The following is a 24976-nucleotide window of genomic DNA, read 5'->3' on the forward strand; positions in this document are numbered from 1 at the left end:
AAAGGACCTAAAGATAATTTCCTTAACTCAACTAATTAGACCTCAATAAAATGTTTAGTTTAAATTACTGTAACTGAAGCATATACCTCATTATAAATGTATAATACAAAAATACCTCATTATAAATGTATATCTGGAATTCCTCTCAAATAATTGCTTCTCAGGGTGGTATAACTCTCTAGTTTCAGATACACCATCTTCTCCATAAAGTTTGATGTACACCTGGAAATGGGTAATTACAAGAAATGATTGATAACAAGTATGACTGTAATAGCCCTGTCCCACGGTACGAGCTCATTCCAAGAGCTCTCCCGAGTTTAAAAATAATCAAACTCATGGTAAGCACGGAGAATGAACGTAGGGGGTACGTCGCAGCTCAGGGATGTCTCTTAGCGGCTCGTAACGCAATCAGCAGGTACTTGGGAAGACTCGCTAACGGCAGGTAAGCACGGGAAGACTCGTGAAGGTTTTTCAACATGTTGAAAAATGTCCACGAGAGCCCCGAGTACCGACGAGTGGCCATTACCGTAAATCTCCGAGATCGAATCGGGGCAAACTCGGGAGAGCTCTTGGAATGAACTCGCACCGTGGGACAGGGCTTTAACAGGAAAGTAAACTACAGCATTCTGAAGAACCAAATGCATAGCAATTAGATCTTTTAATTCTGATAGGTCACACACATCTGATGCAAGTCAGAATTCATGGGATTCTAACAGCAATGTAAGAAAAATACTGATGAGTAAGGCCCCTTGCTCCAGATTGCATGATAATCCTGTGTAATCCAAACTCTTAAATTCATGCCTTTTCCTTAATTCATTCAAATATTTTAGAGATTTTGTTTCATCATTTATCAGGATGAGTATTTGAATGTAATTATGTATTTTGTACTGTCTATTTTCTCATATCAATCCTGCCATTGTCATTTTATTCTGAGAGTGGTGGGTCCCTGGAACACATTGCCAAGTGTGGCAGTGTTGGCAGATGCAATGGTGGCATTTAAGAGGATTTTGGATAAGTACAGTACATCGATTGGTAGGGAATGGAGGTATATGAATCATGTGCAGGCAAAGGAGAATAGTTTAACCTCGCACCATGTTCAGCGTTATATCTTGAGGGCCTGTGCTGATTTTTCTATGTTCCACGTTAAGTTAAATAGAAATACAATGATTGTAAGAAGGATAGAGAGTACCTTGGCAGTGGTTCCAGCCTTTGTCCTGAAGCCCGTTTCAACAGTGATTTCATATAGATGCTGGTCAGCGGGAGCATTGTCTTGCAAAACAATGACTCCAGGTTTTGTCTCAAGGTAAAGGTCCTTACGTTTACACAAGATAACCAGTAGAATGTAGAAGGTAAGCGCAAACAGAACTGTGATGCAAGTGACATAGCTTTCAAAAGCACTGAAAAACCAATAATACAATCATTATTCTCCAAAAAAAGATGATCGAAATATAGACATTAGTTATTTTACTGTGTTGCCTGCATTAAGAACATATTTAATGCTCACTGTCTTGGTCCTTTTAAAGTATTTATTTATTGCGTATCAAATATCAGAATATTTTTAATAAATTAGATAATCTGGATGTAGGCCTATTTTTAATATCAGATGTGGGTTTATCAATGTCATGATCAGGAAAACTGTCAAGTGAAGGTCAAGAAGAAACAACACCGAGAAGCTAATAAACTTGCACATTGCTTACTGAGATTAAAAAGAAACGATAAAGCAGAGTACTGATCCAAAGTAGCCAACTTAACGGTCTGTCCCACTTAGGCCACGTTTTCGGCAACAGCCAGCGAGAAACCGGCCCCCACCTGGTCGACGTCAAGCTACAACAAGCTACGTCAATCGGCGTCCCAATTCTTTGCGACACGCGACGTCAACCCTCAATAACACCCACAACAGCCTACGACGATATAGACGGCAGCCTACGACAACTAAAGTCAGCCTACGTCAGTCCACGACAAGCTACGACAAGCTACGACCCTGATGGCGTCAACTGATGACAGGTGGAGCGGTGCACTTTTTTTCAAATGACGCAACGTGACTTCTCGTGACGCCGATACTGTCGCCGGTTGACGTAGCATGACGTAGAAACATAGTAACATAGAAAATAGGTGCAGGAGTAGGCCATTCAGCCCTTCGAGCCTGCACCGCCATTTAATATGATCATGGCTGATCATCCAACTCAGTATCCCGTACCTGCCTTCTCTCCATGACGTAGGCTGCCGCCACTTGAATTCACCAAAGTCAGCACCCAGCGAAAGTCAACATCAGATGGTGTCAACCTGGCAACAGCCTACGACAACTTATGACAGCACCTACACCAGGAGAAGTCACGCAATGTCAAGCTAATTGTCGCCGAGGGGTTTTGAACATTTGAAAATCAAGCGGCGACAAGAAAAAGGCCACGATACTTGAGGCAACAGCTCACGACAATACAGGCGCCACGCCGTGTCACCCCGCGACCATGTGGCCACAGCCTATTTTCCGGCTGTTGCCGAAAAAGTTGCCTAAGTGGGACAAGCCCTTTAGAGATATGGCAGCAATACTAAATGCATTTTCCATATAATGTACAATCAGTAATCAACATAGTGATTCAATAATTGGAGAATCAGTGAATTCAATGTATATAATATTTACAAATGTAGCAATGAATTACAGTTTACAATCTATATAATCTCAATTGAACAGTTCAATATTATATGATAAAAAAGTTATTCCTGACAATGGAGCTTCAACTGTACTTCAGATTTTCTAAACTGATACCATAAACCCAACCAACAAAGTCATCTCCAAACTACTGGACCCAAGAATCAGCACCTCTTCTGCATTTGGATCCTCGATTTCTTGACCCACAGACCATGATCAGTGAGGATAAGTGGCAAAACCATCTTCTCAATCATTGTCCAGACCGGTGCCTCGCAAGGATGCATTTTCAGCTCCTCATTAAACTCCATGCAAACTCACATCTGTGCAGCCAATTTCTGCTCTAGCTCCATTTACAATTTTGCAAATGCCTCCACTGCATTGGGCCAGAACCTGAACAATGATGAGATGAACTACAGCAAGAATATGGAGAGTTTATGAAACATGTCAAGACAACACCATCTCTCTCAATGTTAGCAAGATGAAGAATCTAGTCATTGACTTCATAAAGTGCCATGGGTAAAGCAGCCAACATAATCAAGGGCTATTTTCATTTTAGTCACTCTCTCTTCTACCCTGTCCCACTATGCAGAAGAGCCAAAAGCTTGAAAGCATGTAACACCAGATGTAGAAACAGCTTCTTCCTCTCTGTTATCGGACTACTGAACGGTCCTCCCATAAGCCAGGGTATAGTCCTGATCTTCCAAACTACCTCATTGCACACCTTACACTTTTTCTCTGTAACTGTAATCATACAATGCTATCACTATATTCCTCACTCTGGTATTTTTCTCTTTGCACCACCTGTGTATTTGATTGTACTCTTGATTTGACTTCATGGCATGCAAACAAAGCTTGTCACCATATCCATGACCACAAACCAATAATAAACCAATATAATACTTCAGTATTTACTTGTAACAATCCAATGTTAATTATAAACAAATTCTATTCTCTCTCTCTCTCTCTCTCTATATATATATATATATATATATATATATAGAGAGAGAGAGAGAGAGAGATTATATAATATTGATTATATATTTAATTGATTTAATTGATTACGCCTCCAATCATGTTCCAGAGTGTATAGATATTAAATCAATACAACCATTCTTCAGTGTTGTAATACGCACCTGATAAATATCAAGATATCAGTAAACTTGACATCAAGGATTTCGACTGGCTGATGTGCAACTGTAAATGTTGTCATGTGGTTGCAACTAACGAAAAATAAAAGATAATATATTTATCAAAGAGATGAAAGAAAAAAGCTTATTAGAGAAATGTAAATACATAAACTCTTTGAATCACTTCCCCCTGGAAGGCGACTCCAGACTGTCACAGCCAGACATAAAAACAGTTTTTATCCACGAGTAGTTGCTCAACGGTCAAAATCTGTAGCCTCCCTTTGACCTGGTATTTTGTTGGTTCACATGCTTAATCAATGTGTTTTATCATTAATCTTTTATTATCATTAATATTTAGTGTTTTCTGAGTCATTCGTAACTGTCACTGTATGTCATGTTGTTACTTGTGGGCGGAGCACCAAGGCAAATTCCTTGTATGTGAATACTTGGCCAATAAACTTACTTACTTACTTACTTACTTAAAACATGAACTTTATTTCATATTAATCTGGACCCTTGTGCATCAATTGTGTATGTAGTTGCAGATAAAACAAAACAGCATTTCTGGAACACATCCAAGATGCCTTCTTCCCTTTCTCGTAATTCTTATTTTCAGTGAGATTGTAAATTAACGTATAGATTATTTCCTAGTGGATACAAAACTAATCCCTTATACTATGAACCCTAAATATCACACCAATACGATTTCAGACCACTCCCCGCTAACTTTCTTTTAAAAACTGGAAGGGATGTCTACGAATAAATCGTTTTGGAGGTTTAACTCGCAAATTTTAAAAGACCCACAAGGGAATATATATCTAAAAAAAACAGATGGACATTTTTTGAGATAAACGATACACCAGACATATCGCCCACTTTACTATGGGAATCCTTCAAAGCATTTATTAGAGGAGTCATTATCTCATACCAAGCTTTTCAAAACAAAAAGAATAAGAACGAACAAAGACAATTAGAAGAACAAATCAGACAAATAGATATAGATAATGCTAAAGATCCAAATATGGATAAACATAATAAAATATTAATATTGAAATTTAAACTAAATAAGTTATTATCAGATAAAGTTATAAGACTATTCCAAATTACAAAACAGGAACACTTTGAATTCGGGGATAAACCCCATAAACTTTGCACGCCAACTGAAAAAACGCGAAAAAGACCAAGCAATTTTAAAGATTAAATCAGATAGAGAGGAATTATTAACACTACCCAATGATATCAATAAAAGATTTGCTCAATTTTACCAGAATTTATACACATCCAAAACGCTAACAGACAATAATAAAGTTTCAGAGTTCCTGGACAATTGTAATCTTCCAAAACTAGAATTGAAGGAACAAGAGGAACTGGGAGCACAAATTACATCTAAGGAAATATAAGACACAATAAACACACTAAAAAATGGAAAAACACCAGGACCAGACGGATTCAGTAATTAATTTTATAAAGGTTTTTACGACATAGTTACACCACGTTTACAAAAACACCTAACCTAACCTAACCTAACCTAACCCCATTGAGATAATAATCTTCCCCTTGTTTTTGCCTCCAAAGTGGATAACCTCACATTTATCTATATTATATTGCATCTGCCATGCATCTGCCCACTCACTCAACCTGTCCAGGACACCATGCAACATCCTAACATCCTCTTCACAGTTCACACTGCCACCCAGCTTTGTGTCATCTGAAAACTTGCTAGTGTTGCTCCTAATTCCCTCTTCCAAATCATTAATATATATGGTAAACTGTTGCGGCCCCAACACCGAGCCTTGCGGCACTCCACTCGCCACTGCCTGCCATTCTGAAAATGATCCGTTCACTCCTACTCTTTGCTTCCTGTCCGTCAACCAATTTTCTATCCACGTCAACAGCCTACTCCCAATACCGTGTGCTCTAATTTTACTCACCAGTCTCCCATGCGGGACCTTATCAAAGGCTTTATGAAGGTCTAGATTCACTACATCCACTGGCTCCCCTTCTTCCATTTTAATTCCAGAAAATTAGTCAAGCATGATTTTCCTTTCATAAATCCATGCTGACTTGGACTAATCCTTTTACTGCTATCCAAATGCCCCATTATTACCTCTTTAATAATTGACTCCAGCAACTTTCCCACCACCTAAGTCAGGCTAACTGGTCTGTAATTCCCCGTTTTCTCTCTCACTCCTTTCTTGAAAAGAGGGATAACATTAGCTATCCTCCAATCCACAGGAACTGATCCTGAATCTATTGAGCATTGGAAAATGATCACCAATGCGTCCACTATTTCTAGAGCCACCTCCCTGAGGACCCTGGGATGCAGTCCATCAGGCCCAGGGGATTTATCATCCTTCAGTCCCATTAGCCTATCCAATACTATTTCTCGCCTAAAGAAAATTTATTGCAGTTCCTCAACCCCCTTAGATCCTCTGTCCACCAGTACTTCTGGGAGATTGTTTGTGTCCTCCTTAGTGAAGACAGATCCGAAGTACCTGTTCAACTCTTCTGCCATTTCCTTGTTCCCCATAATAATTTAACGCGTGTCTGCCTTCAAAGGACCCACATTTGACTTTGCTATTCTTTTTCCCTTAACATATCTAAAGAAGCTTTTACTGTCCTTCTTTACATAGAAACATAGAAACATAGAAATTATGTGCAGGAGTAGGCCATTCGGCCCTTCGAGCCTGCAGCGCCATTCAATATGATCATGGCTGATCATCCAACTCAGTATCCCGTACCTGCCCTCTCTCCATACCCTCCTGATCCCCTTAGCCACAAGGGCCACATCTAACTCCCTCTTAAATATAGCCAATGAACTGGCCTCAACTACCCTCTGTGGCAGAGAGTTCCAGAGATTCGCCACTCTCTGTGTGAAAAAAGTTTTTCTCATCTCGGTTTTAAAGGATTTCCCCCTTATCCTTAATCTGTGACCCCTTGTCCTGGACTTCCCCAACATCGGGAACAATCTTCCTGCATCTAGCCTGTCCAACCCCTTAAGAATTTTGTAAGTTTCTATAAGATCCCCTCAATCTCCTAAATTCTAGAGAGTATAAACCAAGTCTATCCAGTCTTTCTTCATAAGACAGTCCTGACATCCCAGGAATCAGTCCGGTGAACCGTCTCTGCACTCCCTCTATGGCAATAATGTCCTTCCTCAGATTCCTGGCCAGCTTCCCCTTGTACTTCAGCTTTTCAGCCCGTACTGCTTGTTTTGTTTCCTTCTGTTGTCCTATGAAAGTTTCTGGCTTCTGACTCCTCTTTGCTGTGTTATACATCTTTTCTATTAGTTTTATTCTATCCCTAACTTCTCTTTCAGGGGTCAGGGGCAGGAAATTGGAAGCTGTTGAAATGGTAAGTGCATGTAAGATATACTGGATGTAGGTGGGAAGGGTCAAGGGGAGGATGGATAAGACAGAGTTAAGGTGTGAGAAGTGAAAAGAATAGGCAGGCCTACCTGTGAATCTTGGGTTGGAGTTAGAAATGGTTAGTACGGGGATTACCATCAGTTGGAGGCTGTGGAGTAGAGATCTCCTGAAGTGGTGAGATCTCTGATGATGTGGAAGTCATGTTCCAGGGGTAGATATGAGGAAGTGTACGAGAACTGCTGGCTGCAAAGTAAAGGTCAGTCTAGCAAACCACAATGGCACTGCCTTTGTTTGCAGGTTTAATGATGAGATTGGGATTGGTGCGGAGAGAGCAGCGGGCTGAATGTTCAAAGGAGTGAGGTTGGAGTAGATGAGGGTAGTTGAGGTCAAGGCAGTTGATGCTGTGTTGACAGTTGGAACTGAAATGGTCTAGAGTGGGTAAAAAGCCTAAAAGGGGTATCCAAGAGGAAGAGGACTAATTGAGACAGAAGAAAGGTCATCATTTGGAGATGATCAGCGGGTGCGACAGCATCTATGGAGCTTCGCTGAGTTTCTCCAGCACTTTTGTCTACCTTCGATTTTCAAGCATCTGCAGTTCCTTCTTGAACATTTGGAGATGATCATTTGGAGGACCATTGGAGACAGAAGAAAGGTCCACCAGGGGCGCCGCACGATTGGCAGCCCTGCCAACAGTCTGTTTGTTTTTTCTTCTTTTTAAATTTTTTTAGTGTGTGTTAAAAGTTTGTTCAAATGGTCTCCGGTTTGTTTTATGTGGGGAGAGGGGGAAGGGGAGGGGGAGGCGGAAACTTTTTTTTCAGTTTCTTACCTTGCCGGAAATGCGATTAATTTTTGAATCACATTCTCTGGTCACTTTGCAGCCCACCTTCGATGGAGCTAGAGGCCTGCTCGGACTGACTTTGGGCCCCACCGTGGGATGTAGACTTGCATCGGAGCCGATCCCTTGCCGATCCCTTGCCTGGGGACTTTACAGTCTCGAGAGAGAGGCTGTGGATGTCGGGAGCTTCAACGTCGTGGAAGGTTCGACCAGACCCGACGCGGGGTTCGATCGTCCGGCGTGGGGGAGCAGACATCCCCCCGATGCAGGAGCTGATCGCCTCGATGCGGAGGGCCCGCTGCCGGCTACGGGAGTCAAGATCATCCCGTCAACGGAGGGCTCAAGGCCCCCGACCACAGGAGAGCAAAGGGAAGTGAGCAACGTGGAGGGGTCATTGTGATGGATGTTAAAATGTGTTTTGTGTGTTCCGTTGCTTTTTATTTGTATGACTGACTTGGCAAATAAAATTCCTCGTATGTTGCAAAACATACTTGGCTAATAAAGTATTATTGTGATTGTGATTTAGGGGGTAAGCATACTTTGCCAAAGATATACACGGTAGGCATGGAGGTAGATGCAATGGAAGAACAACTCAACATCATGCCATTCCCGGTATTAGTTGAGTTGCCGGCACAGAGTACAAAGGTGAGGCCTTGAAAGGACTTGTAGAGAAAAGAAACTGCAGATGCTTGTCCAGCTGAAAGGCCTCCCAATCCAAGTTAGAACGGAGACTTGTAGAGAAAAGAAACTGCAGATGCTTGTCCAGCTGAAAGGTCCCAATCCAAGTTAGAACGGAGACGAGGAAACACATTTTCTCACAGAGAGTGGTGAGTCTGTGGAATTCTCTGCCTCTGGCGGTGGAGGCAGATTCTCTGGATGCTTTCAAGAGAGAGCTAGATAGGGCTCTTAAAAATAGCGGAGTCAGGGGATATGGGGAGAAGGCAGGAACGGGGTACTGATTGGGGATGATCAGCCATGATCACATTGAATGGCGGTGCTGGCTCGAAGGGCCGAATGGCCTACTCCTGCACCTATTGGCTATTATCTATTGACTGTCCTTTTCCCACCATAGATTCTAATTAACCCGCTGAATAGCTCTAGCCGATTGAATGTTGATCCAGATTTCATCATTTGCAGTCTCTTGTGTCTTGTATTTTAAAGGACATCTTTTTGCAAAAGGTAAAATAGAATGCAAACCAAAGAAAAACAATATAAGAAGTAGACACTGGAAAATGCAAATGCTGGAATCTTGAGCAAAACACAGAATGCTGGAAAAACTCAGTGGGTCAGGCAGCATCTAAAGGAGGGATTGGACAACCTGAAGTAGGGTCCCGACCTGAAATGTCGTCTGTCCAATCCATCCTCAAATGATATGACAAATTGCTAAGACTAATCTTACCTGCAGTTTATTTTCTGTGAGTCTGATTCCTGCTGGGGTGAACAGCCATCAGATTTCCACTCGTGGATATCATCCCAGTACAAGCATTGAGTCCACTGGATACGCAAAGTGTAACTCAGGTTGTTGGCAAGATAACTATTTTTTGGTTTTCTATTATAATTTGCATCCAAGAGACCAAGATAATATATTCCTGTACCTGGGGTAAACGATAATGGATAATTGATTACCAAAGTTAAATGATAATAGCAGTCTTTATGTCTCAGTTTTGTTAATCATGTTTTTTTAGTCAATTTCAATACACTAATCATCCATGAAATTTGCGCTGGACAGGATCCCATTGTTTCATATCCAACAAATAGCATAGCCAAGCTCAAAATTAAACAGGCCATGTGTGTCTTTGTAATCAAATCAATAATGGTAACAATTTTGAAGCAAACTTTATAAATCACATAGAAACCAGTGGACAGGACAAACTGTCTCTTTCTGGATTCCCAAAGTACTGTAAATATAAACTCAACCTTCTTTATTGCTGTTGTGATATTTTCCACAAAACTTCATTTTAAGAAGAATATGGTTTTGATAACAAGAAGAGAGTTTAAAAACACAAGAAAACTATTTCACACACCTCTTGCATCTAATTTGTATTTCTTAGTACCTTAGTACTACTTCTTTTCAACATGATTTAAATATTAAAAACTTTGAACTTTAATGTATAAAAAGTATAAAAATGGTGACAAACCCAAAAGTGATGATGCTGGAATAAATAACCGGATTGCATCTCCATTCCAGTGATGGACTTGTTTTAAGTTATATTTACTTGGAGTTGGCTCTTTATTTGATCTAAAATAGATAAAATTAAAACGTTGACATCAAAACAAAAGTAAAATGTGTAGGAAGGAACTGCAGATGCTGGTTTAAACCAAAGATAGATACAAAAAGCTGGAGTAATTCACCGGGACAGGCAACATTTCTGGAGAGAAGGAATGGGTGACGTTTTGGGTCAAAATGTCTCGACCCGAAACGTCACCCATTCCTTCTCTCCAGAGATGCTGCCTGACCCAGTTACTATAGCTTTTTGTGTCTATCTTAAAAATAAGTAATTTGTTCTGTTCTGTCATTAAAAAAGCTGATGACAGCAAACCCCATGATCTTCCTTATGACATGAGCAATAGACATATGGAAATGTGCAGCAAAGGCTGGTTTATACCAAAGATAGACACAAAATGCTGGAGTAACTCACAGAGGGTCAGGCAGCATCCTTGGAGAAAAGGAATAGGTGACGCTTCAGGTTGAGACCTTTCTTCAGAGTCTCGACCCAAAATGTAATCTATTCCTTTTCTCCAGGCATATGGGAATGACCTCCTTTTTAAGTCATATACTAAGCTGGTTTAGACATAACTATCTACTTCAATATTGGCCAACATTTTGGAATTCCGCAACCAGAAACACCGAAAGTTTCCAGTAGCTCTGCTGCAGCGATTCAGGCAGGGTTTTTCACCAAACTTCCAAATGTATGGGGTTGTGCAACAAATATTGACCTTGCCAACAGTGCCCACATCCCAAAACTGTAAACAGTTTCATACCTCACGAGCAGCATGACGGGAAACCCCTCCTGGTTTGATCTGTTGAAATTCACAGTAAGCTGCAGAGCCTGCTGCAGGTTCGCTGGTGTCACTGGCAGGATATGGACATTCATCTGGGTTCGATTGAGGATGTGAACCTTAAACTGCTCCTGTTACAAATCAAGAATCAAAATAGTCAGCAGAAGTACATTCGGAAACATCAGATTGCTTTGAAAGATGGTTGTGAATTGTATTCTTGCAGGTAAACACATCGACATTAAATAATTTTTTTCCCTAAGCTCCATCAGCCTTTTTTCAGTGCAGTTCAGGAATGAGCAGAAGATGCCACTTCAAACCACCACCTGGATGAGTTAATTTGCGCGTCATTTACGCAACCTCCAAAAATGTGGTTGTCGCGTTGTGACGCACGGGTAGCGCGTGGGTAGCGCGGGACGAGCACATGGAGAGGCGTGGAGTGTGGAGTTGCGCGCGGTATCGTGCGGCGCTCCAGGATTTTGTGCTGCGCGAAATCCTCCCGTGCCACCTGCGTGACGTATCGCGTATGCACGCTGACACATTGGGTACGCACGTTAATGCATTGGTGTCGCACGCTGCGTACCGACGTCTCATGTGTATCGCGTGGTGATGCATGGTTACGTCACCGTGCGTAACCATGCGTCGCCGCGCGCCGCAGAGTATTCTAATGACATCACGCGCACCAGACGGCATGATGATGCGTGATTTGCGCGTAACGACACGTCGACCTATTCTACATATGATGCGTAAATGAGGCGTAAATGACGGCCAAGTGGGACAGGCCCTTTAATTGACCTTGGAAGACTGGTAATTGGTTTGAGGTTTTAGGATTAGGTCATGAACATGTTTAGAACATGGGGAGTTTGTGGCTCATTGTAAAATTACTACAGAAGCATATATGTATCCAAAGCCAGACAACGCGCAGGGACTGATACTCAGTTGATTAAACAACTTAATATTTAAAGAGTTAAGAGGTTATTCATGATTATTCACCCCATTCATGCTCCCTGCACTTAGTGAAATTATACACTGGAAGAAGGCAAAACATCTTCACAGTTAACATTGGTGAGAAGAAGAACAGTAAGGTCATCAGGTCATAGATGATAGGAGTAGAATTAGGCCATTCGGCCCATCAAGTCTACTCCGCCATTCACTCATAGCTGATCTCTCTCGCTCCTAACCCTATTCTCCTGCCTTCTCCCCATAACCTCTGACATCTGTACTAATCAAAAATATATCGATCTCTGCCTTAAAAATATCCACTGAGTATGTCATCAATTAAAGTTCCGTGGTGTAATGGGTGAAGGGTTGCGAGCATTTTACTACAGAAACCAGATTGGAAAGAATACCATTTCAGGGCAGTAAGTTGATCCAGCAATCCCAGACAAATTGCGACATTTAACAACATTTAAGAGACATCTGGACAGGCATTTGAATGAGTAAGGCATGGAGAGGGATATGGAATTAATGCACATGTGGGTTGAGTATAGATAGACATGTTGGTTGGCATAGATGCAATAGGCCAAAGGGCCCGTTTCCATGCTGCCCAACTCTATCACTCTAATGTAAGATAGTTGGGTCCCATGTTCACAAGGGAGGGCTGGTCCCCCAACGCAATATTCCACCTCTCCACCAATTCCAATATTGTTGGCCAGTGGGGTGGGGGGGGGCTGCTTTCTGGAGCGCTGGTATGGATGTTGTGGGCCGATTGGACTGGTTTCCAGAGGGCTAGTATGGACATTGTGGGCCGAATGGATTATTGGACTGGCAGCTCAGTCACTCAGGTCTGGTGGGCTGGCAGCTCAGAAACTGCCAGAAATTCTGCCCAAAACAGGTGAGAGACTCTGTGAGAGAGAGAAGGGGGAGAGGGTGGAGAATCAATTTTAGACATTTTTCATCTTTTTCTGCAGATCACAGCAATGAAGGAGGAAAGTCTATCCTGGCCTGGATCTCACAGGGAGAAAATGAAGGGAGGGAGAAAAATACTGGGATGTGTTTTTTTTTTGTTTTTGGTTTTTTTTTGTTTATTTTATTAGAAGTTAATACAGTAGAAAACAGTACAGTGGAATCTAATTTTAGGTGCCAACTATGTCATACCGTAATCCATTCTATGTACAACCTCTAGTTTTATGTTTTGAGAAGGAAGTAAGCAAGACAAGAAAAAGAAAACAATATAAAGGGGAAAAAGAGGAAAAATAGATGGTAGAGAATAGAAAAACGTGAAGTGTGTATATAAAAAAAAGGAATAGTGGAAAGCAGAAATAGGAGAGAAGTCCCCTTAAAAGAGAAATTTTCAAATCTTTATGCGGAGATGTAGATCTATCCGCGTCATGAACTGAAATCAGCAATCTTTATGGTACCGCTGCATCACATGATTCCAAAAAGTCGATGAAAGGAGACCAACTCCTTAAGAATTGGTCATATTTATCTATTAGTCGGAGTCTCATTTCTTCAAGGCGTGCTATGTCCATCATATTCCTAATCCACATTTTAACAGTTGGTATGGTTGTATTTTTCAAAAATTTAAGCATCAATTTCTTTCCAATTATTAACCCATAATTTAAAAAAACGTTTTGGTCTTTATTTAAATTGATATCTTCTACTATTATTCCAAATATAATCCATTCCGTTTTAGGTTCTATTGTGGACTTGAAAAGCTTTGTAAATATATCAAATATATCGCTCCAAAATTTATTCAATTTTGTACATCCTACAAATGAATGTGTTATATTAGCGTTTTGAAACAAACATTTATCGCATCTGGGAGAGACGTTTGGATAAAATTTATTCAACCTCGTTTTTGAATAATATAATCTATGAAATAATTTGAATTGAATTAAATTATGTCTTGCATTAATAGAACAATTATGTGTGTTCATCAGATACTTTTCCCATCTATCCTTCGAGATCTTTATCATTAGCTCATGTTCCCAATCTTCTCTTAGTGCTTCTGTTGAGGGTAACTCTCTATTTAATATATTATTATAAAAGTATATTAGTTTTTGTGAATCAGCTTTAATATTCATTGCTTCTTCTAAACTCTAAAGGGTCTAAAAATATAGTTTGAAATCTATGTATATATTTCTTCATAAAGTCACATATCTGTATATATTTAAAATATTGATTATCCTTCAGTTTAAATTTTAATTTTAAATGTTGAAATGATAACAGTTTGCCCAATTCATACATATCCCCTACTTTCCTAAGTCTATCCCATTGTTGATATGTTTTGTCGATGATAGATGGTTTGAATGCGGGGTTGTTCACTAGTGGGGTTAGTACTGATAGATTATTTAATTTCAAAGATACTTTTATTTGTTTCCAAATTCTTATTGTATTGTGAATAATTGGGTTCTTCTTACATATTATACTATTCAATTTTATCGGTGAGAGCAAGATCGTTCCTATATCGTGCGGATAGCACTCCTCTTTCTCCATTCTTATCCACTCCAACTGCTGAGTGGAACTATCCAACCAGTACATTATGTTCTTAATATACAATACAATACAATACCTTTATTTGCACTGCCCAGTAGTAATACATAAAGTTAGGTAATGATAAACCCCCAACTTCTTTATGTTTACACAAATGCTTTCGTTGAATTCTGTGTGCTCTGTAATCCCATATAAAATTAGTGATAGTAGAATCTAATTTTTTGAAAAAGCATTTTGGAATATATATTGGGATCGCTTGAAACAAATATATTAATTGTGGTAAGAAAGTCATTTTTATAGCGTTAATTCTACCTATCAATGAGAGCGGGAGCGTTTTCCAAAATTTAATCATATCATTCAGTTTATTTAATAGTGGCATAAAATTGGCACTAAATAATGATTTGTGTCTTCTCGTAATTTGAATACCCAGATACTTGAATTTTTCTGTTGTAATTTTGAAGGGGAATTTTAGTAAGTGTCTCGAATCCTGTGGTTTTAAAGACATAATTTCGCTTTTATTCCAATTTATTCTATATCCTGAAAAAGAGCCGAATTCCTCAATTAATGTTAATAATGTGGGTATACTTGGTTGTGTATTAGTAATATATAAAAGGCTATCATCAGCGTATAATGCAATTTTATTCTTTGAGTTATATCCGTGAATATTCGGGTGATTTCTAATCCTTTCAGCCAGCGGTTCTATCATAAGGGCAAATAGCAATGGTGATAAGGCACAACCTTGCCTGTTACTCATTGATAAATAAAATTTTGGAGATAGCATATTGTTAGTTAATATTCTTGCCGAAGGTCTATCGTAAAGTACTTTAACCCATCTAATAAAATTCTCTCCCATATTAAATATTTGGAGTACCTTGTATAAATACTGCCATTCTACCTGATCAAATGCCTTCTCTGCATCCAGCGTAACAACTGAAATATCTTCATTGTCCTCATTGTGAGAGTTCATTATATTGAAAAGCCTTCTCAAATTATTAAATGATTGTCTTTTCGTATTTATTAAATTGTTAATATAATTATTTAGTCTTCTAGCTAGAATCTTTGCTAAAATTTTCTGATCCGTATTTAGAAGTAAAATAGCTGTATAAGAACCCGGTTCATCTAAATCTTTATCTTTTTTTGGTATGCGTTATTGTTGCTTCTGCTAGGGTTTCTGGTAGTTTATTTTCGGTATAAGCCTGCATGTATAAATTGAATAATCTTGGTACAATTGACTCCTGAAATCTTTTATAAAATTCATTACTAAAACCATCTGGTCCTGGGGTCTTCCCATTTTTCAGTGAGTTTATTATTTGTTTTATTTCTTCACTAGTAATCCGTGCTCCTAATTGCTCTTGTTCTAAACTATCCAATTTTGGGAGAATGGAATTATCTAAAAAAATTGTAATTTTACTAACATCTGTATTTAATTTAGATGTATATAATTTATGATAAAATTGGGCAAACCTCTTATTAATATCCTTTGGCAGTGTTAGAAACTCACCATTATCCGATTTAATTTTAGTGATAGTTTTTTCCTTTTCTTGGTGCTTCAGTTGCCTCGCAAGTAATTTATGTGGCTTATCCCCAAATTCGAAGTGTGCTTGTTTTGTAATTTGGAATAATCTTATTACTCTTGCCGATAGTATTCTATTGATTTTATATTTCAATAAAGTTATCTTATTATGTTTATCTATGGTTGGTCAGTTGCATTGTCCAGTTCTAGTAATTTTATTTCCTGTTCCACCCGCTGAAGTTCTATTTTATTTTGCTTATTTTGAAAACTTTGGTAAGAGATTATGACGCCGTGAATATATGCCTTGAAGGTTTCCCATAATAGCGGTGCAGAAATACCCGGCGTGTCATTTATTTCAAAAATGTTGTTTGTTCTTTTATATACTCATAGCCCTGCATATTTGCAAGCAGAGTCCGTGTCCGTGAATGAGCGTTGCTTGTCGTTAAACAAAATTAGCATTTTCGCTGGATAGATCACGCCATAACGAACTTCAGAATGTCCATATAAAATTCTGCTTGCCCTTTTAAACTCGTGTCTTTTTGCCAGAATTTCCCGAGGATAATTCGCGGCAAATCTGAAATCTTTCCCCTCTCCTACTCCCCTCCCCAATCCCTCCCTCACCACCCAGCCGTGGTGAGGGAGGGATTGGGGAGGGGAGTAGGAGAGGGGAAAGAAGGAGAGGGTGAAGAGGAGGGGGAGGGAGTGCTGGGGATGGGGAAAATGAGCCGTGCCTGAGCAGTTGGGGGCTATGCGTGTGGTGCAATATCGCGTTGGGGGGGACGGGTTACATTGGGGGAACGGGTGAGTGTGGAATATTGCTTTGGGAAACGGGTTACGCTGGGGGACCAGGCCTCCCATTATGACTTAATCCAGTGATTATTTATATTCTTGGTGTCGGCAGTTAGAATATGACCTCACAAGCATGTTAGAGATGCTAGCTTTTTAAATTTCAGATTTGTTTTATTATCTGAATTTATATTCCTCGGCTGCCAGTTTGGGTTTGGAACACAGGTTCCTGCATCAATAGCCCAGGTCTCTGAATACCAGTACACAAATTTAACTAACCTCTTTGACACCAGAATCTGCAGAATGAGTTCAAGAGTTACATTTTTGTAGCACCTTTCCATGTTTCAGTGTTTTCCAGCTTATGAAGCACTCCTCAAGTATTGTTACTGTTGTAATGTGGCAACATAACAAGTTTGTATATAGTAGGATCTCACGCGAAAATAAACCAAACTAATGGCCTGATAATATATACTCGTAATCTTCTCAAGGGCAGTTGGGCAATTGCTGGCAATGTTCAGAGCCCCAAAAATGAATATTGAAAAGAATTGAGGGTAGCAGCAACTTCTTTCCGGTGTACAAATTGAAAAACACTGGAACTTTAAACTTGTGAATATCAATAATGTGGATTTCTAACATTACTTGGCCTCAAAGAAACTTACAGTCGAGTCTTTCCTTTGAAACTCAATTAGAACTGGTGTACTGAGCCCTTTTACTTCAACTTTTCTTCTGTTAGTACAATTATACAGTGTGAGGTCAGCAACATCACCATTAATCTACAAGGAGACAAAATAACACCAACTGGTTAAACAGTTGTAATTAATATCATTTGTTTACACACAAATTTAAGAATTGTTATTTGCAGTCAGAGCTATTCACAAATTTTGAGAGAAACGAGAGTTGATATATTCCTCCCACTGCAACTGTATATAATGTACGCTAAATATTTATAATTTATGGAAGCTGGAAAAGATGCATAGAATACTTACGAAGATGTTGCCAGGACCTGAGGCCCCGGACAGAAGTTGTTGGCCAGTCTAGGGGTTTATCCTTGGACAGTAGGAAGCTGAGGGATTATTTTATAGTGTATAAATCATGAAAGGGATAGGGTGAATTCACAGATGCTTTCTCCCAGGGTAGGGTAATCAAGCATAGACAACACATGTTTAAAGTGAGATGGGAAAGATTTAATAGAAATCAGAGGGGCAACTTTTTCAAATGGATGGTGGTGAGTATATGGAACAAGCTGCCAGAGGAGGTAGTTGAGGCAGGTACAATAACATTTAAAAGACTTTTGGACGGGTACCCTACATGAATATGAAAAATTTATGAGCCAGTGGGCCAATTGCAACTAAATGGGACAAGCTTAGTCAACATTGGTTGACAAGGACAAGTTGGCCAAAAGGCCTGTTTCCATGCTATATGATTTTATGACTCTATCTCTTCTGTTATTTCAACCTTTAGACCTGTAAAAGCATTGTGATGTCAAGATGATTGATCTATCCTTCCTCAATGGTGGAACAGAACATTTCAGAGGTTTAACAAGGGTTTTGTAAAGCTGCATTTCCTATCCAGGAAAAGTTTAATTGTTAGCTTAGAGATACAGCATGGAAACAAGCCCTTCGGCCACGGAGTCCATGCCGACCAGCGATCCCCGTACATTAGCACTATCCTACTACCTAGGGACAATTCACAATTTTTACCAAAACCAATTATCCTACAAACCCTGGCACTGTAAGGCAGCAACTCTACCTCTGTGCCAATGTACCACCCCTTGGATCATGTTCTTTCCGTCTCATCTCATGTGGCTTCCATGACTATCCATAATAGTCCTAATTAGCTTCTAATTAATCTTAACCATTTCAAAACGTAACTGTTACTAAAACCACACTCAGATCAAAGTACCATAGTTCCGTTGCATCAACTCACCTCCATTGGGGACTTTCCCCAAACATATGGATTATTTTTGAAGCTGATCAAATGGCTGATGATGCAACTCTTACTTTCACCAGTTCTTGCAGCAATCTCTTTATCCAGAAAGTCAGGAAGGAAAAACTTGGCAGAACGTGTACTTTGCACTGTGTTCAGAAAGCCATGGTTTTGAGAGGTCTGGAGCTCCATTACATTGGTGTTCATATAAAACTGTGATTGATTGCTGATTAGCACATAATGCTGAAACAGATGAATATTACCATTAATTTGTAGATGACACTAGTGGGTGGTATCGTAGCTAGTGAAGATTGTAATAAAAAATTGCAGCAGGATCTTTATCTGTGGATTAAGGAGCATCAGAGCGGATCTTACTCAGCTGGGCTGAGGAATGGTTAGTGGAGTTTAATGCAGATGAGTGCAGTGTGTTGCATTTTGGGAAGTCAAACCAGGGCAGTACCTTCACAGTGACTGGCAGGGTCCTGGGGAATAACTTCATAGGTTAATATTCATAGGAGCAGAATCAGCCCACTCAGCCCACCATGTCTACTATGCCATTCAATCATGGCTGATCCATCTTTCCCTCTCAAACCCATTGCCTTCCACTGCCTACTCCCGATAACCTTTGACACCATTACTAATCAGGAATCTGTCAATCTCCATTTTAAAAATACCCAGTGGCTCAGCCTCCACAGCCATCTGTGGCAATGAATTCCACAGATTCACCACCCTCTAGCTAAAAAAACCCTATTCACCTACTTTCTATAGGTGCGTCCTTTTATTCTGAGTCTGTGCCCTCTGGTCCTAGACTCTCCCTCTAGTGGAAACATCTTCTGCACATCCACTCTCTCCAGTAAGTTTCGATAAGGTCCACCCTCACCCTTCTAAATTCAAGCAATACAGGCCCTGTGCCGTCAAACACTCATCATACGTTAACCCATTCATTTCCCGGATTATTCTCGTAAACTACCTCCCAACGCCAGCACATCCCTCCTCAGATAGGGGGCCGAAAACACATCACAATACTCCTAATGTGGTCTGACCAGGGCTTCAGCATTACATCCCTGTTTTTATATTCCAGTTCTCATGAAATAAATACTACCATTGTACTATTACTACCAATTCAACTTGCAAATTAACCTTTTTGGGAATTCTGTACCAGCACTCCTAAATCCCTTTGCACCTTTGAATTCTGAATCCTCTCCTCACTTTGCACTTTTATTCCTATTACTAAAGTGCATGAATGTTGTCGAGCGGAGGGGTGTTGGAGTGCGGGTTCCAGAAAGAGGCATCACAGGTACATAGAGCGGTCAAAAAACTTTAGGTACATTGGCCTTCACAGGGCTGCCAACATTGGGTGAGAGTTGGGAGTGAGACATTGCGAGGGACCAAGCCCGAGGGAGCGTTGCGACTGACCCCGAGTCCATCCTTACACCTCTCCTCCATATTCACCGATCCCTGCCTAAACCACAGAACCCTCTTCTCCACAGTGGGCAACATCATCAAGCCTCGAGCCAACACTCTCCCTACCTCTACTCCGGATCTCTGCAACTCATTCCTCCACTTTTTCGCTGATCAAATCAGCACCATCTATCAATCTTTATCCCCTGTACCCGACTCCCCAGCATCTACTCCACCACCTACCAAGGCCCCTCCTTTCAAGTCTGAAGAAGGGTTTCGGCCCGAAACGTTGCCTATTTCCCTCGCTCCATAGATGCTGCTGCACCCGCTGAGTTTCTCCAGCTTTTCTGTGTAACCCTCCTTTCAACATCTCCACTGACCTCCTTACCCCTCCTCCACACTGCTTCATCTCCCAGTTTGACCTGGTCACCCCTACCAAAATCTCCAAACTCATCAGCTCTTCCAAACCCACTACCTGCTCCCTCGACCCTCTCCCCACTCCCCTGCTGAAGTCCTGCCACCCCGTTCTCTGCCCCTACCTCACTAATCTCTTCAACTCCTCACCCTTCGCTTTCAAAACTGCTGCTGTCACACCAATCTTAAAGAAACCTGGTCTTGATCCCTCCTCTCTCATTAACTACCGCCCAATCTCAAACCTCCCCTTTCTTTCAAAAACCCTGGAGCGTATCGTTGCGTCGCAACTTCATTCCCACCTCCTTGCGTATAACCTACTTGAACCCGTCCAATCTGGCTTTAGCACAGAAACTGCTTTCCTCAAAGTCCTCAACGACCTCCTCACCTCTGCTGACTCTGGTTCCCTCAACATCCTCATCCTCCTCGACCTGAGCGCAGCCTTCAATACGGTGAACCATAACATCCTGCTCACCAGACTCAAAGACCTCGGCATTGAAGGCTCTGCACTCAGCTGGCTCCGTTCCTACCTTTCCAACAGATCCCACTTCATCTCTCTCCACAACCACAGTCACTCAAGGCGTTCCCCAAGGCTCCATACTCGGCCCCCTCCTCTTCATCATCTACATCCTCCCCCTTGGTCAGATACTCCGCCACTTCAACCTGGACTTCCACTGTTACGCCAATGACACCCAGATCTACCTCGGCACCAAATCCCCCCACAACCCCCCCCTCTCCCATATCAACTCCTGTTTGTCAGCTATAAAAACCTGGGTGCAACATAACTTCCTCAAACTCAACAGCGATAAGACAGAATTCCTCCTCATAGGCTCCAAAGCCACACTCAGCAAAATCAATAACCCCACTCTCACCATCGACGGCACCACTATCTCCCCATCTCCCCAGGCCCGCAACCTTGGCGTGGTCTTTGATTCCACCCTCTCCCTTGAGCCTCACATCCGCCATGTCATTAAAACCTCCTTCTTTCATCTCCACAACATCGCCAAACTCAGACCCTCTCTCACACCTCCCGCTGCTGAAAGACTCATCCATGCCATCATCTCCTCCTGACTGGACTATTGCAACTCACTTCTCCTTGGCATCAGCTCCACCTACATCAACCGACTCCAACTGGTCCAGAACGCAGCCGCCCGACTCATCACCCACACCAAATCCTGGCATCACATCACTCCAGTCCTCAAACAACTTCACTAACTTCCCATCTCCCACCGGATCACCTACAAAATCCTTATCCTCACTTACAAAGCTCTCCACCATCTGGCCCCCCCATATCTCACTGACCTCCTCTCCCCCTACCAACCCTCACGGTCCCTCAGATCCACATCAGCCGGTCTCCTCTCCATCCACGTCCAACCTCCGCAGTTTTGGGGATGGAGCCTTCTCCAGGGCAGCTCCCAGGCTCTGGAACTCCCTCCCCCAACTGATCCGCAATTCCGTGTCCCTCACCATCTTCCAGTCCCGCCTCAAGACCCATTTCTTCACCTCTGCCTATCCTTAGCCCCACGTCCCCCTCCCTTTTCATCTGTGCATTAATTGCCTCATATTGTGTTTTGAATTGAATTCTGTCTTTACTTTGTGTACCAGTCATGTACCTACTATTTATTTCATTCCCCTTACATGTTTTTCCTCTACCTACTAACTTTTTGTAAGGTGTCCTTGAGACTCTTGAAAGGCGCCCACAAATAAAATTTATTATTATTATTATTATTATTCTACCCTGATCATAGCTGCTTATCAGCTTAGGTTCCCAGTGCTGAACACTCCCATTGTCCCAGCTTTGACTGCACTCCTAATACTATTCCAGACCTTGACTCTGGATGCACACTTGGCCTTGCTCCTAGCCCCTCTGCACTGACAATATATCTGGCCCACACATAAAGCCCCATATCTGACCCCCTGGACTTAACCTATTACGTTCAAGACCACAGGTGCTTATCTAATGCGGTAATCCTTTATGGGGCACTTCACGGACCACATTTTGTATAACAAAATTTGCTACATCCATTGGCTTCCTTGTTATCTAACATATTCTGTTACCATTTCCTTTATTTTCCTAATAAACTGTCCTGAAGTCATTTTCACCCCGCAATATTTTCAGTATTTTGCTGTCTTCCTCTCAGCTGGGACTTTTCCGAAATGCAAAGTCCAATAACTATATATTTAAGCAATATTATTCTATTAAATGGGATCTGGAGAGTACATAATATTTTATGTGGTATTCATAACACAACAATGATAAAAAGATCTTTGTTTTGATTGCACTTACCAACATGCATATATTATTATATTACATTTCATATGTACCGAGGACAAATTTCTGTTCCAATGCTCCCCATTCCCAATTACTTTTACATTGAAGTGATAGAAATCCAAGTGAAGTTTAAATGGCATCAGAAAAATAAAACCTCCGGAATGGATGATATTCATTACATGGTTGGTTGGAGTCAGTCTCAGCAAAATTACTATATTAAACTTTGAATCTTCAGATGTCCTGGTTCAAGCTAAAACCAAAGACAAATAATAACCTCCTCACACATTCCCCTGCTAGTATCTCTGTCACTCTTTAAAATATGCCCCTTCTTTGAACAAGCTCTTGAACATCGCATCTGAATCAGTTTCCATCTGATTACACTCCTTGAGGATGTTCATCTATGTGTTCAATTCAAAAAACATTGAGATTCGGGACATTTCTATTCAACCTGTCAAAAGATAAATAATTGGTGGTGGTGGGGGGGGGTTAGAAATAGCCATAGAGGCAAACAAACATAATAGTTGAGTGGCAAATGACAATAGTACTACATTCCCAAAATTTAACTGAGGAAATAATGGGTTATTGGGGCTGTATGTTGTGACACCATGCATGTCATTTTAATATTACACTTATCCCATCCCCCTGGATATTCCAGATTAGTAAATTAAGGTTTTGTCAACTAATTACAAATCAGGCTAATTACAAATCAATAACATTAGCCAACTCTGAAACATGAAGCGCTGGGCATTGGGATCCAGACATCACGGACAACTGGCCTCAGTTCCGCGCTCACATCTGGCAGTGCTCTCTGTCTGAACCAAGGACCATGCAGCGTTTTTGAAAGGGGGGGGGCTGAGCAATCACTGATCAATGGCCTTGGGGGTACCCTGCAAGGGAGTGGAGCAACCGAGTGGGGTAGGGAGATGTCCCCACTCCCACGGTAGGGACTTTTTGAAATTTGATGTATTAAAATCATGTTTTAGTGCATTGTAGAAATATGATTTCAATGTTTTTGTTTGAAGTATTTTTAAGAGGTTACTTTTTAAGGGGTAACTTTTTTCCACACAAAGGGTTGGTGGGTGTAAGGAACAAGCTGCCAGAGGAGGTAGTTGAGGCAGGGACTATCACAACATTTAAGAAACAGTTAGACTGATACATGGATAGGACAGGTTTGGAGGGATATAGACCAAAAGCAGGTAGAGTAGCTGGGGCATGTTGGGCGAAATGCGTGAGTCTCACGCTCAATGCGTGAGAGTTGGCAGCCCTGCCTTCATCAGTCAGGGTGCTGAGTATAGAAGTTGCAACGTTATGTTATAGGTATTCAAGATGTTGGTGAGGCTGCACTATATTCATTTTGGTCACTCAGCTATAGGAAGAATGTTGTTAAACTGGAAAGAGTGCAGAAAAGATTAATGAGGATGTTGCCAGGACTTGTGGACCTGAGCTATAGGGAGAGGTTGGGCAAGCGAGGACTTTATTCCATGGAGTGTTGTATTCTGAGGAGTGATCTTATAGAGGAATATAAGATCATGAGGCAAATAGATAGGGTGAATGCACAGAATCTATTATCCAGAGTCGGGGAATCAGAGGAACAGATGACAGGGGTTAAAGGTGAGAAGGGAAAGATTTAATAGGAACCTGAGGGTAGTGAGTATATGTATAGGAAAAGTTGAGAGGGATATGAGCCAACTGTGGGCAGGTGGGATTAGAGTGGATGGTCGGCATGGGGAAGTTGGGCTGAAGGACCTGTTTCCATGCTGTATAACTATGATTCTCAGAGATGGAGATATTCCTTCATTCTGGATTTGCATAAGTTAGTACAGCTTAAAATATTAAAATGCTTTGCTGGAAAAATGCTTAGACCAGCAAAATTGACTGCTTTAAGTCTGATGTAGCTACCCCTAAAATCGGTGAGATAGCATGCAGGCATCATATTAGCATCAGTGCTGTTGGGAATCTGTTCCAGTAAGAGCCTACTTGGATTAGGGAAAAGATCTTTTATCACTCAAACGTGGAACATTGCAGGGGCAAGGAGTCACCTGTCTTGGTCTTTTGACAGACAGTTACATTATGGAGTTAGCAGGTTTGATGTGCAAATGATTTTGGAAACGAGCTTGAAAGGTTTTGTTCGGTTATATCCACCATTACATGTTTTTTTTTTACCTATATACTATAAAAATGCAATTTCTATTGTGTACTGGTATCAAACTTTCATATTTTTGATCTGTGGCCTCCATGTGTACTGGGAACATCAGCAT

General features: G+C 41.0%; 1 protein-coding gene across 1 annotated transcript in view; it reads right to left on the minus strand.

Annotated features, from left to right (window-relative positions):
* The window catches only part of LOC129705828 (polycystic kidney disease protein 1-like 1), a 221641-nt gene that overhangs the window by 61992 nt on the left and 134673 nt on the right, over positions 1-24976 (minus strand). Inside the window, 8 exon segments of the mRNA XM_055649665.1 lie at positions 116-222; positions 1190-1397; positions 3781-3867; positions 9377-9572; positions 10116-10216; positions 10960-11108; positions 17368-17481; positions 18635-18877. Of these exon segments, the coding sequence (XP_055505640.1) occupies positions 116-222; positions 1190-1397; positions 3781-3867; positions 9377-9572; positions 10116-10216; positions 10960-11108; positions 17368-17481; positions 18635-18877 (1205 nt within the window).

Source organism: Leucoraja erinacea, chromosome 2 (genome assembly GCF_028641065.1).
Source record: "Leucoraja erinacea ecotype New England chromosome 2, Leri_hhj_1, whole genome shotgun sequence".
In the NCBI taxonomy this organism is placed as follows: Eukaryota; Metazoa; Chordata; class Chondrichthyes; order Rajiformes; family Rajidae; genus Leucoraja; species Leucoraja erinaceus.